The sequence below is a fragment of the Danio aesculapii genome, chromosome 6 (genome assembly GCF_903798145.1).
Source record: "Danio aesculapii chromosome 6, fDanAes4.1, whole genome shotgun sequence".
Classification (NCBI taxonomy): Eukaryota; Metazoa; Chordata; class Actinopteri; order Cypriniformes; family Danionidae; genus Danio; species Danio aesculapii.
In genome coordinates, this window is record NC_079440.1 from 50,600,802 (window position 1) to 50,616,256 (window position 15,455).

At 35.5% G+C, this 15,455-nt stretch overlaps 1 protein-coding gene across 1 annotated transcript in view; it reads left to right on the forward strand.

Annotated features, from left to right (window-relative positions):
* Positions 1 to 4,518: 4,518 nt before the first annotated feature.
* The window catches only part of cttnbp2nla (CTTNBP2 N-terminal like a), a 43,566-nt gene continuing 32,629 nt past the window's right edge, over positions 4,519 to 15,455 (forward strand). The window contains exons 1-2 of the mRNA XM_056460456.1: positions 4,519 to 4,605; positions 12,634 to 12,741. Of these exons, the coding sequence (XP_056316431.1) occupies positions 4,591 to 4,605; positions 12,634 to 12,741 (123 nt within the window). The 5' untranslated portion in view covers positions 4,519 to 4,590. The remainder of the gene's footprint in view (positions 4,606 to 12,633; positions 12,742 to 15,455) is intronic.

Genomic DNA, 15,455 nt, shown 5'->3' on the forward strand with positions numbered 1-15,455 from the left:
TAATAAAAAAAAATAATATATATATATATATATATATATATATATATATATATATATATATATAAAAATAGGATTTGTCACTAAAAATCATTGCATTTGCTGAAACACAGAGAATGTTGTGGCCAAATAAATCCTAAAAACCACTCCAGAGTGATTGAAAACATCCCCAACAGCACACAAAGTTTAAGTCTATGTATATTCTACGACATAATAAGGCTTCAGGCCATAAGCTTTTAGGCTATTAATGCAGACTCCTGGAAAAATCAGGAGGAATCTGGAAATAAAGAAAGAGACAGGCTGCACTGCAGTATCTTCATAATATTGTTTAATTAAAATAAATGATCAACAAATTAATCTGTCTCGACAGCCTTTACAAGTGAAGGAATTATCTACACACAACATGAATTTCCAATGAAAAATACTACAAACTATAAAATGCTATTCATGAAAATACTTCAATCACAGACAAATCCAAATGCTCAACGCAAGCAAGCTGCGCTCCAGACCAGGTCAGCTTGATGACGTATAATGTCTCCGACACCGCCTGTAGTCCCATTTAGCAACTTGATAGCAACCGTCTTTTTAAAGAAGCGTAAGCGATTTTAAAAAATCAAGAGTGAGATGTAACTGATGTGTTTTATGTCATAGAATAAAACATGAAAGTATCTTGAGTTTATGTTAGCCACGAACCTTATTTAAGCAATTTTACTGAAATTCCATTGAAAAAACCCATTGACTTTGGGATGAGGGAACCGAAACTGCTACTCGCTTCCGGGTTTTTGCATACAAATTGATGTCATAGTTCCTCCACTCTATTAACAGTTCTGTAGAGGGCGCATAACATTAATTCACCGGCAAACATGGTCATAGCTTGAAGTCCTATTAAAAACATATGTCAGAATATACTATTACGACTTAACTTGAGGTTAATGTTAAATTTTCATATATTTTTATGAAAGTTTGTAATGAAAGAACCTTACAATCATTTAAGTTTTAGATCATGCTCATTTTATTACAGTGTGACAATTTAAAATATTAAAAGATTAAATTCATGCAAGTTAACGCTAACTTAACTGACCTTTTATGAATATAAAATATAATCATCAGTGCACAAAGATGACGGGCAAATAGGGTTTGCAGCCTGTCTCTCAGGCACTCTCTGGCGGAGAGTTGCGACGTGGTTATCACTAACAACTGATGTTTAAATAGCCCCATTTCAAAGCATTTATTCAACAAATGATCATGTATTTAACAATTAGTGATAATATGATATTCATTAAAATAACACTGTAATACTGTGTTATGCACAAATTAAATTCAAATGCATATTTTTCTTGCTCTAAATGTCTCCCCTCCTAAGCGACACAGTTCATTTTCAAGAGCATTAGGTGGACGTAGCAAACTTACTGTTTTTTTTTTCGGAAACATTTGGTAGGAGAGTCTCTGCTGTGATCAGGAATAAGAGTGAGACACAAAGATTACACAGGTATATATCATTTGTCTACGACCCGTAAGTATTTACTCAAGAGATTGGTGTTAAAAGGTAATCTATACGGAACATCGTTGTGTACGGAACATGGTTAGTCTGCGTTAGTCATATTTACTGTACTATATAATTGAATGAATGCGCGAATATAAAACCAACTTTACCTCAATTCAACATCACTCAACCTGCACAACAAACTGAGGCCTGCTCTCATAAAAAACACCCCAAATATTAACAAAAACAAACTGAATCTAGTTTATTCAAAACGCGCCACATCTGCATACAAATAAATAAATGTTTAATTCAACAATAACTCCACCATCACTGACTGGATGACGACGATAAAAACGACTGAGTGCATCACAAAAAATGCTTTAAAACAAAGCAAACTGTAGTATAACAGTTTCTCGTTTAGGCTAAACATTAAGCACAATTCAATGCAAATGCAAAGCTATTATTTTTTCACAAACAAAACTTTGCTCGATTCAAACCGGGCTGCAGGTTAGCATCACCGCTACGTTAATCAATAACACAAACGAACATAATATACCTTTTGTAAGCTGCTTAACAGATGGGTTTCAAACTCCTGGTGTGATTTTGTGGATAATGTGGATAATTGTGGATAATGCGAATTCAGCCCAAAAAGCTTTTTGGCGGTAAATGGCATGAATCCCATCGAGTGTGTGGGGCATTTGTTTGTTTGACGCTGTTAACGTAGAGCTTAGCGAACTGGCAAACTGGGGAGAGAGCTGACGTGCGTATTTATACCAGAATCCACAGCCTGCCCCACCCCTGCGCGCCGACGTCACTACACCTGCCCTCCACGACGTCACCTAGTAGGCGAATCGGCTGCTAGCATAAAACTGGTTCCCTTGATAAAATCCTCATAGAATTTTCCCATAGGCTTTTCGAAGATTGCAAATAATAAGCTCTGTGTTCAAACACTGTTCATTACACTCACACGTTTTGTCCAGCCAGATAATCCTCACACGAAAATACAACTTTTAGCACTTTTGGATCTTAAATGCAAAGGCAAGAACTGAAAGGCTAACATTAGGCTATAAACGGACTACAGTGCCTTCAGGGCGCTCGCCTGTGACGTCAGCACCGCCCTGCTAACGACAACTTTTCAAGCATATTTTTATAAATATGGTCCATGACAAAGATTTAACCTCTCTGTTTATTATATTATAATCCACGCTATATATTATAAACCAATAAATACGCAAAAACACATAGACCTACGTGCCTTTTGGATAGTTTTTACGTGAGAAATACATTTTGTTTTGCCTTATTTGTAAATGTGCCTACTTGGTATTATCATAAGACATTTAAATAAGTGGATCGCTCACGTGCACACAGCCCACTTACCTTAGACGAGGCATGAGGGACATGTCTATACGCATGCAAGTTCCATCATGGACAGATAACAACATTCAATATTCTTTTTTTGTCACGAAGTACAGCGAAAAGCAGCCCATACACTCACATATGCTATACATTTTAAGCAGGAGTGTAATTACTGCAGTTATGACAGAGTTAAATATGGTTAATGTTCAGTTGAAGAAAGAAAACGACGAAAAATGTATTTAATCATGTTAAAATGACAGTTAATATGCATGTATTTCTTACATATTTATTCACACGTTTGCATTACTGAGAGCAGGAAAGAGACAGGCTACACTGGTAAGCTGTATCCCCATAATATCGTTTAATTAAAATAAATGATCAACAAATTAATCTGTCTTGACAGTCTTTACAAGTGAAGGCATTATCTACACACAATATGAATTCCCAATTAGAAAAACACTACAAACTATAAAATACTATTCATGAAAATACTTAAATAACAACAGACAAATCCAAATGCCCAACACAAGCGTATAATGTCTCCGACACCGCCTGTAGTCCCATTTAGCAAGAGTGTGATGTAACTGGTGTGTTTTGTCATAGAATAAAACGTGAAAGTATCCAGAGTTTGTGTTAGCCACGGACCTTATTTAAGCAATTTAACTATAATCCCATTGAAAAACCCCATTGGTTTTGGGACGAGGGAACCAGAACTGCTAAAATGCTAACTGGTTTCCGGGTTTTTGCATACAAATTGACGTCTTAGTTCCCAAATCTTAGAATTACAATAAAACACCACTTACATACAATTTACCCAGTATAAATCGTCATTTTAAGTACATGGAAATGGAGGACATCTATGGTTTCTGTAATGCGGATAAAGAAAGCCTTAGTCAATTATGTTAATGCAACGTGGTAAACAATTTCTGGAAGGATCTAGCCAAATATATTTTTTTAAAAGACAAAACTTAGTTCTTATTTTACATTAAAAGATATAATTTTTTTATTATGAAAAAAAATCCAACAAAAGTCTTGAATATATTGTTAATCTCTTTATTTTATTGGCAAAGTTTTACAAGTACAAACAGAAATTTGCTAAATCATCTCCCTCATTAACAGTTTTTTTGTATCGAGTTTGACTTCGTTATTTCTACTGTGAAACTGTTGAAAAGCAAAAAATCTGACATATGTATAAATTATTATAAAACTTTTTTTGATTCCCATGTCAACTCTTAAAATCATTGGACCATCATTTTTTTAACCATTGGTATTTAAGTTTTTATGTTTCATATTGTGTTATACGTTTGCTCTTGATGGTTATTTTTATAAAAATAAAAAATAAAAAACACCACTAGGTGGCACACATGTATTTCATCAAAGTTAAAACCATCCCGTCTGCATTTTTTCCACATTTACGATCAATTTTAGAGTGGTTGTTTTGTTAGTGATACTTTAATACTACAAGTATTCTCAGAAATCCGCCATGATATCTTTATGTTTAAGTCAAGATAACAAAGTGTGTTTTCTGAGGTCTCACCGCTGCACAAAGAATCTTACAGAAACTGAACTTTTCAAGTCCCGCCTCCTCAGTCTGGCTCTAGTTTTTCATTGGTCATTTCCCCTGAAACACTCCCACCTTATTGGCTGTTTAAAGTGTCTGTTTGCGTTCCTGCACAGCAGATGAACTTCGCTGAAGCCGATTTTTAACAACAGAGCTGCTCGATGAGCGATATTGGAAACTGATCAACCCTGGCATGGCACCCACAACGGTGAGAATCTGATCTTTATAACATTAATATTCTGGGATATACAGCAGAAAAGATTAGTATGACAGGAGAAGATGCAGATTGTATGAATAGTTCATGTTTTTATAGTTTTAAATCGCCGTCAGTTTTGACAGCAACTGTTTAAACCAGTCTTAATCAATCGCGAAGCAACGTACACAGATTCTCATTGAACGGGGTTTGTTAAGTTATATGAGCTGTATATGAAAAATGTAAACATTAAAACTTAGTGGAGACATCGGTTATAAAAAGTAAAACAGCTGCAATTTTCGTTGATGTGGATAACTGTTAAAGACTCAAAACGTAAAGAACTGTCCACAGCACAGACATGCATCATATATAGGCATCGTCTATCTTTGTCTTCTTCCAGAGTCAGATGAAGCCTCCAAAAAAGCTGCACAAATATATATGATGTCCAAAACTGCAGTCTAGATATTACACTGACGCTACATTCAAAAGATTGAACAATTCTTTTATCAAAGATAATAGATCTTTAAAGATTAGTAGCAAATATATTTCGACCTATTTATGAAATATAACATATGAGCTGACATTACATTAAATAGATGTTGTATTATATTATATTTGAATTCCACAACTATATGAACTAGAGTACATATATATATATATATATATATATATATATATATATATATATATATATATATATATATATACATATATATATATACATATATATATATATATATATATATATATATATATATATATATATATATATATATATATATATATATATATTAGGGGTTTTCACCTTTAATATGACAGTGGAGATTTATAGACAGGAAATTATGGGGAGCAGAGAGAGAGGAATATCTTAAAAATGTACAATTTAAAAAAAAATATATAAAGAACTATAATAATATAATTAATATAATATATATATATATATTTGTTATATCAATTTCGAATTTGAAAGGAATTGAGTAATATTAAGATATATTTCAAATCAAAATGATATTATAAACCTTTATTATTTATTTATTTGACAATCTGCCAAGTGTGTACACTTTTAAAAGATAATCTAACAACTTCAGGATCTGTGACAATTACAGGTCATAAATGTATTATAACTACTGCATACACATAATTTAGCGCCACTAACTCTCCATACAAATTATAGTCACAGTAGTGTATATAACAGTATATTTGCATGCATAAAATAAAACGATTAGTAGATTTGTCACTGCCATATGATGAACACCATATACAGTGCCTAGCATAACTGAGTACACCCCATTTTGAAAATGAATATTTTTATCCATTTCTCAGTGAATATAGGCAATGTATTTTGGTGCATTTAAACAAAACAGATTAAACAGATCTATTTATTAAAATAATATTTTAGTCACCAAACATATTTAGAATTGTAAGATAATACAATTAAATTCAAGCTGAATATTGCAACAATAAATAACTAGATTAAATCATGTAATTAAATACAATAACTAAATTTTACTTTTTTTTTTTTGCTTCTCTTGATTTTTTCCACTTTTTATTTTTTTTTTAATATGAATTTAAAAGATAGATTTGTGAGGGGTGTACTTATTTATGCTGAGCACTGTATATACTTAAAAACGTTGAATATTACACTTCATACTCTGTACAGCTGATCACATCAACAGGCAGTTGACATTGGGCCATCTGTTTTTGTAGCTCGCGAGCAGCTTGAGGATTAAATTAATTACCCTCTGACATGTCGGCTGAGCTTGGACTCAAACACTGAATGCTTCAGTCTAGCTCCGGGGAGAAATGCTGGGTAATTTAAGAAGCATTTGGGGCTGACGCTGAATGCTGTAGCACCCTTTAATTCAAAAAGGCATGGGCATCGTTAAAGAGGAAATGCCAAATTAGTCAACCATGAAGAACACTATTGGCTAATCCTCATGTGCACATGAAAGAAAGCTTTTGTAGATTTATAAAGAGATTTAACAATGTTTTGACCTTTTTTTATCATCACCTTAGAATGTTTCATTTTTAACAGTTTTAGGGGAGTTCACACACACATGTGCTTTTGTTTGATCAAAATAAACTTTGTTTCTCTGTCAGCGTGTTTAACTTTGAATAAGTGTGAAACGAATGGACCAACTGTTCAGAAGATGTGGTTTGACTTTAATATGAACGCAACACGAACCAAAAACATCTAAACTAACCAAAACATGATATGACGTTACAAGATGTCACCAAAAAGCAAAACTATGGCTGTGTCCGAAATCGCACTTCCATATGTTAATATATAGTAGGGTTGTCGCAAAACCATTAATCTTACGATACTATACTAGCTGAAGTATCATGATACCAAGTAGAATTGCGATACTGTAACTAAATTATAAAATTATAATTGCCAGACAATTGTCAGAAATACTATATTTTATATTATAATAGGCCTACTTGAATTTAATTCATAAATCCCTTAAGGCCAAAAATATTATTTGCACCCCACTTCACTTAAATTTTATTCATTGTTTTTGTATATTTTGTAGATAACTGACCAACAAAAATACATTAAAATAAAGACACAAATATACAGAATAAAATTTGTTACAAAAAGAGCATTTTTCCAACAAAATTAGGCTATATGAAGTGGTCAAAAATTGTTTCAATGTTTCCTGTTGCTATTTTGGGTTTTTCACCTTTTTTTCCCCTTCAGTCTTATCAGGTAACCATCCAAAGTAATTCAAAATTTCACTTTGTGAGTCGTTCTTTTAAAAAGATTGTCACGGTCACTAATAAATCATATTAACATTAACAGAAATGAACCGATTCAGATCGAATTGAAGCATTAGAAAACGTGCAATAGGCTACCATAAAAGGCACAAATTCTACAGCTTTGCAACCTGTAAACCGTGCAACCCTACTATATAGTATGCTAAAAACAGTATGTGAGCCGAGTAGTAGGGCTGCAAAAACTGACATTGCGATATTTAGTTTGTCTGCAATATATATTGCGATATGAATATAATCTCATGAGATGGCTTATAACTCTTTGAAATGAATTCATCATTTTACATTGATGTGGCTTATTTTGTAGAGTAGTATCTGCAGAAAATACAATACAATTGTACTGATACAAGTTAATTTTATGGTTTTCTGTGGAATCTAACAGTATTGAGGTACAATACTATAATAATAATGGACGCATCGGATGGACGCTACGTTATCCCATGATGCACCATGAGAGAATTTATGAATGGGAGTGAAGCGACCCAATTGACATGGGTCGGTCACGTGATCATGAGAAAATGGCGGATAAAGTATGTCTGATTTCCATTCATACTACTCACATTCATACTGTATAGAACATACTTGACTAACATCCGTGTACTAAATTCAAGTGCAGTACCCACTAGGGCTACACGATATTGGAAAAATCTGATATCGCAATATTTTATTGGTCTGTGATAAATGTTGCGATATAAATACAGTTTCAGTGAAAAGAAGATAGTTGAATAGCACTATTTGATGAGTATTCGGGTACAGAAATTGAATCATTACAATGCAAAAAATGCATTTCTTACTTTGTTTTGTCTTGTTTCTAGTCCAAATAACCAAAAAAATCTAAATATCGGTTGTTTTCACCGTTAGAAGAAATAAGAGAAAATTAAGAGATTTTGCGTGTTTTAAGGAGAATATCTGCCAGTGGGGTCAGTAAAATGATCTAGTTTTTACTTTGAAATGTAGATATTTGGACTAGAAACAAGACAACAATTCTAGGTAAGAAATGTTTTTTGCATAAATCATATAAAATCTGTATGAATACAGTGATTAAATACAATCCTGGTCAACTTTAATTCAGACTGGACATTGCATATCTTTGGGATGTAACTATAGCTGATGCGCACATTGCGATATCGATGCTTGAACGATATATTGTGTAGCCCTAGTGCCTAATGAGTAGTAGGCGATTTTGGACACAGCCTATATGTTTTTTTCTTGTCACAGTCATAATGTTATTATTACAATTCACTATAGGTGTTGGAAACGTTTTTCTGCCACTGTTTTGAGTTTTTAAATTTCATAAGCTCTAAATAAAAATGCATTCACAGGTATGCAAATACAACAAACGTGTCAAGCACAACACATAGCATTGTTTTGGATGTTCAGTAAGTTCTGTCGCAAAATGTACATCACAAAGACAATAATACTTGTTTTGTTTTGGTCTTAAAAATGGCAGTATGAATGCTAAGCTAATGACAAATCAATGTATCATTTTTAATTTTGGTCTAAACCAAATTAAACCTAAAAGAACTGAACTGAAAGTATGAAAAAATCTGATTGATTTCTGATTTTCACACTTCTTTTATACTTTTATAAATCTTCAAGACTTATAAATTCAAGAATTCAAGACTTCAATTTTAAACTGATTTTATTTGGATTTTGGAAGTTGAACAAAGTTGTGAAATTAGCATGTCTATAAAGTATGGCTTTGCGCAACAACACGCTTCAAATTAGCACCGTTTGAATGGGTAAACCACAAACCATGAAAGCTTTCTTGCATACTCGTGGCCTCAGATCCACTTTTCAGGCAATTCCCATTGGTGCACAATACATCAAAAGAAACCTGACTACTATTAATAAGGATAAATTCTAGCTAAAGGTTACACAACAGAGATGAAAGAGAGAATATGAATTTGTGCACTCAATAGTACAGTAATACGATTTATGAGAGCTCTGACGTGGAAGTCAAGCTTCCAGATTTCAGCACAGTAGCTGGACGTCTTCCGGCTCTGGGCTTATTATGTAACACTCCAAGACTCCTCCGTGACTTCATGATGTGGAAAGTTAGGCTAGCAACCACACAAAAATCGCAACATGCAGTGCTATTAAACGCAAAGTGGGGTCAGAGCAAAAGAAATCCAGATTCAGTTTCAGAAGATTACTTCATTTGAGGCTTGCAGCGCATAGTCAAAGCATTTATAGGATAAGGAAAACTGAAATCCGATGCTTTCAGGGTTGTCCTTGTGACAGTATTTGGAAGCAAGTCCTGAGAGAGGAATTTCAGTCAGTCTCACTTTGCCAACAAGAAGTCTCTAACTGTCTATCAATAGTAAAATGGTTGAGTTTTGCTTTAGCTTTGATGTATGACAGAGGCTTTGACTCATGAGGATGAAATGAAAAAAATGACCTTTTCTTTTGCTGTGAACTGCACAGAAAGAAAGCCAACATGGGAATGGGAGTTTCTGAGATCGCAGCTTTGATCTACTGTATAGCCATTATGTTCTCGGACAAGCCTGTTAACCCTTTGATTGCTCCAGGAGGGCTTGCTTAAAGTAAATTGCTTTTGATGAGGCGTAAATGGCTGTTAACAAACCGATCAGAGATAGAGAGAGACCTAGCATTGTGCTGGGCTTTAATTGATGCTGTTTGTTTAGTGCTGTGTACGTATAAAAGAATATAGCATTTAAAATGTAGCATTTTGTCTGTAATTATCTTCTATGGTGATATTTTAACGGGGACCTATTATGCAAAAATCACTTTATAAGGGTTTTAAATACAGTTGTGTGTCAACAGTGTGTGAATATAACCAACCTCTAATTTATGATACAAATTAATGCTGCGGAAACAGTTTGACTTACATTCTCACTTGAAATCAGAGGAGAAAAGCCCCGCCCATTAGTGACGATCTCTGCCTTATTATCATAGGAGGTTAGTCTTGTTTTTGAATCTGCCACTATATGCTGACACGTAGACATTTGCAGCTCCACCCTTTTTTTTTTTAAAAGAGCACAATCTCATTTGAATTTAAAGCGACAGTCACCAAAACTGCACAATTAAAGGTGGTTTGTATTTCAAGCACCTGCCTTGTGCGTAGTCGTGCAATTATACTTCTGCGTGCTATTTGTGTTGCTCTGCAATAACACTTCCAAAATGCTAGCTGGCCGTAGGCTTTTATTTTGCTCTGTGTGGAGTTTTGTTTTTTCTGAATGCTACCTTAAATGTACAATTAGCTAAAACTCATTCATTCAGAGGTGGGAACCATGCAACAACTTTAATCGTAAGGTAAACACTAGGGCTGTGCGATAAATCGAAATCGAATTGCAATCGCAATTTGAAACATAGCGATTAGCTAATCGCAAGAGGTTGTGATATGAAATAAATATGTATTATTTAACTTTCCCCGCCCAGAGCAAATGCGTGACTGCCATCTGTGTGTGACAGACTTACTAGCCAATTGTGTGAGCACACTTTCATTCTGCCCAATCAGAACTGCGCAACTGAACTATGGGGACGCCCACAATAAAAAATAAAAAAAAATACAGGAACAAGCGGACAATTGGAATAATAGCGTCTGCTGCTTAAGAAGCATTAATAGACAAATTAATATCAACGAAAAACAGAACTTCGGTAATATGGGAGTATTTTGGTTTCAAAGTCACAGACACCGAATAAAAACAGGTAATTTTTAAGAGCTGTCGCAGAATTGTTGCCACGGCGTACAGATTATTCAGCTGAAGCTTGACTACAAAATTAAATCGCAAATCAAATTGCTTCTCAGGACTCGACACTAGTAAACAATCGCTCCATCGAGCTCACGGCAATCACCACCGCCCACACTCATCACAGCTACCAAGCCGACCAATCACAGAGCTTGTGCTACACATCGTTGAGCTACATTTTTTGAGAGGTGCGCGTCTGTGTCGGCGTCAGCCACGGCGAGGGCTATGCGACAGCGCGAAGGTTGTGCCAGATTATACATGTGCGCTTGACACAGAAGTATGAAATATTCCTGGAATTGGTTTTCATGTTTAATGGTGCGGTGGTAACAAAAACCTTTGCATGCCTCATCTATACCGATTCACTTCCTGACAAAAGTCTTGTCGTCAATCGCAGTTGTAAGAGCAACAAATAATAACTTGACTTCTAGTTGATCATTTGGAAAAAGTGTCACAAGGTAGATTTTTCAGATGAATCATCTATTGAACTGCATCCCAATCATCACAAATACTTAGCAAGACCTATTGAAACCCGCATGGACCCAAGATTCTCTCAGAAATCAGTCAAGTTTGGTGAAGGAAAAATCATGGTTTGGGGTTACATTCAGTATGTGGACATGTGAGAGATCTTCCGAGTGGATGGTAACATCAACAGCCTGAGGTATCAAGACATTTGTGCTGCCCATTACATTACAAACCACAGGAGAGGGCAAATTCTTCTGCAGGATAGCGCTCCGTCTCATACTTCAGCCTCCACATCAAAGTTCCTGAAAACAAAGAAGGTCAAGATGCTCCAGGTCTGGCCAGCCCAATCACATGAACATTATTGGGCTCGTCTGGGGTAACATAAAGGAGGAGGCATTGAAGATGAATCCAAAGAAGTTATGAGTCATTGCAGAGATGTATGGATGCAGTCGTCCAAGCTCATGGGAGTCATGCACAATATTAATTCTGTTTCCACTGCACCATGACTTTATATTCTGTACTGTACGTTATTTCTGTTAAGTGATAAGACTTTCGTCTAAACAAAGTCAAACCTTGCTGTCCTATTAAAATAATTAAAAATCAAAGCATGATCATATTATATTTTCATATATTCATATATTTCATATTTTCATCCTTTATCTTTGATATAAGCCACTTCTGATACCAACTGATAAACTAGAAGTCAAGTTATTATGTGTTGTTCCTAAAACTTGGATAGGCGACAAGATTTTTGTCAAGTAGTGTATACCAAAATATGATTAAGCGCATCTGTTTACTGTGGGTTTGCAGTGTTGATTTAATTATACTGTGCACTGAATAAGCAACACACTGTAGCACATTGAGAATGCAGCAGACTGCACTCATTTGGTCTGCAGATGGCAAGGAAAGACAGACTTGGATATTATTTTCTGACTGCATGTTTTCCAAACAGTTTATTCTAAATTTTCAAATGGCTTTGCTTCAGTTTAATGCGCCCTTTGCTAAAACGGTCATTAGAATTCCTGATTGTGTTGTAGTTTATTTTTTCATCCACTCATTTGCTCCGCATTATTTGCTCTCTTTTTTTCCCCAGGAGCCGAGGCTGAATGTGGAGGCTCTGAGTAAGAGAGATGTGCTGCTGCTCTTCAGTGTTCTTGAAGGAGAGCTGGAGGCCAGAGACTTTGTCATACAGGCACTCAAGGTTGGTCCTGTCTCTTCACTGCTGACAATAGTGTTTCTATAGTTTCTTTGTAAGCAGCCATCTATGGTAGCATGGGCATACTGTGCTACTTTTGGTTATTAAAGGGCTCCTATTATGGATGTTTTACAAAACCATGATGTGCACGACAGCAACATTGTGCACTAAAGCCAACTGAATATGTAAAAAGCACAAAAGAAGTTGTTTAAAGAGTTTGTTTAAAATTCTGTCATTATTTATTCATCCTGCACTTGTTCCAAAACTGTTTCTATAGTCAAACAAAATGCTGTCATTGACTTCCATAGTATTTTTGTTCCTATTGTAGATGTTAATTAGGGGTGCAACAATATAGACTTCTCACTGCTCGGCAAAATTTTCTGTTGTAGGTCATGGTTTCGGTACGGTTCGGTATATGATATAATGTTTACATTCCAAATGTTTACATTCCAGGGCATAACTGATTAAATGCTTGTCAAGTCGGACAGGTTTATTATTATTCTAAGCATAATTACTGGTCATAACTGAGTCTTACCATTAAGAAGCAAGTATCCATTTGCAAGTTGTAACTTACACTACCTGACAAGTCTTGTCGCCTATCCAAGTTTAAGGAACAACAAATAATAACTTGACTTCTAGTTGATCATTTGGTATCAGACGTGGCTTATATGAAAGACAAAAGCCTATAGATTACGCTTATTTTACCAAAATATAATATGATCATGCCTTGATTTTTAATTATTTAATTAGGACAGTAAGGTCTGACTTTGTTTTGATAAAAGTCTTGTCACTTAACAGAAATAATGTACAGTATAGAATATAAAGTCATGCTGCAGTGGAAACAGAATTAATATTGTGTATGACTTCCATGATCTTGGAGGACTGCATCCATACATCTCTGCAATGACTCAAATAACTTATTAATAAAGTCATCTGGAATGGCAAAGAAAGCGTTCTTGCAGGACTCCCAGAATTCATCAAGATTTTTTGGATTCATCTTTAATGCCTTCTCCTTCATATTACCCCAGACATGCTCAATAACATATCTAGTGACTGCGCTGGCCAATCCTGGCGCACCTTGACCTCCTTTGCTTACAGGAGCTTTGATGTGGAGGCTGAAGTATGAGAAGAAGCGCTATCCTGCTGAAGAATTTGCCCTCTCCTGTGGTTTGTAATGTAATGGGCAGCACAAATGTCTTGATACTTCAGACTGTTGATGTTGTCATCCACTCTGAAGATCTCTCATACACCCCCATACTGAATGTAACCCCAAACCATGATTTTTCCTTCACCAAACTTGACTGATTTCTATGAGAATCTTGGGTCCATGCGGTATCCAATAGGTCTTCTGCAGTATTTGTGATGATTGGAATGTGTTTAACAGATATTTAATCGGACAAATCTACCTTGTGACACTTTTCCAAATGATCAACTAGAAGTCAAGTTATTATTTGTTGCTTTTACAACTGGCATCGACGACAAGACTTTTGTCAGGTAGTGTATATTTACTTGTTCAGACGAGGCACATCTCACGACACTTTGTGAAGTTTCACAAACTAATTTTGAGAGGAGCATGTGATATGATTGACTGCAGCTGGCCACTCATCTACATTCACTAGTTAGCCAATCAGATTAACCCCAACTCACTATAAGTAGCCTAGCTAGAACTACTCTCTTATCTTCATTTTCCGAAGAAACCCCCCATCCACCCCTTCTCCTCCTTTCTTCCCTTACCACGGGGAGCTCTCGAGAACCACCTGATCTCGTACTCCCCTCATATGCTCTATGGACCAGGCGGGAGCCCTGGGCTCACCTATCTCCGAGCTCAGGGTTCTCTCCCGGGACAGCATGCCAAACCTGCTAACAGTTGTCAAACAATATCTAAGTGTGAACTCTTGAACATTTTTATGAGAAAGCTTCTCCTACTTCAGTGCTCACTGATATGGCATTTACTCATGGCGAGTCGTGTTTCAATGCATGGACATACATTCTAACTTGCACAGAGCCAGTTCAGAGAGTAATTAAAGAAACTGGGGAATTGGAAAATACTATTTTTTGCATTTTCAATTCAAAACTGCATGTACGCATATATTTCTGTATGCATGTTGAATCATGGAGGTCGTACCAAACAGTTCAATATTATATAGAGTATTGCGGCATCCCTAATGTCGATGGCTGCTATTTTCCTCAGAACATGTTGAGTTGTGTTCAACAACAAGGACATTTATAAAAAAAAATTTAGAAACACTTGAGTGTGAGTAAATGGTGAGGACATTTTCATTTTGGGGTGAACTATCGCTTTAAGGGAAGGAACTATTAAGGTTCTGTTGTTATTTATGCCACCACATGTCATTCCAAATCCCACATATTGTTATTTTTCAGCTATACTTTGGGACAGTCATTATACTGCTCTTCATTTGGATGGAAAGAGCTGTAAATACACCATAAAAGTGGTCGAGAAGACTTTTGCACTTCATGTAAAAATCCTCTATGTATGAGGAGGCGCAGAGAGAAAATTAACGTGAGCATCACTACATAACAGAAAGAAATTCCTGTGTCTTTTCTGTGTCATGTACAATTTATTCCGGAGCATCTGGACTTATTTAACCGTTCAAGATGTTTAGATGTTCAGCTACTTACAGTGCTGTTGCTGCATGTGTCTCTGAGCAGCTGTGACCCAAGACATCAAACATCAGTCGCAGTTTACACCATTAGGGAGG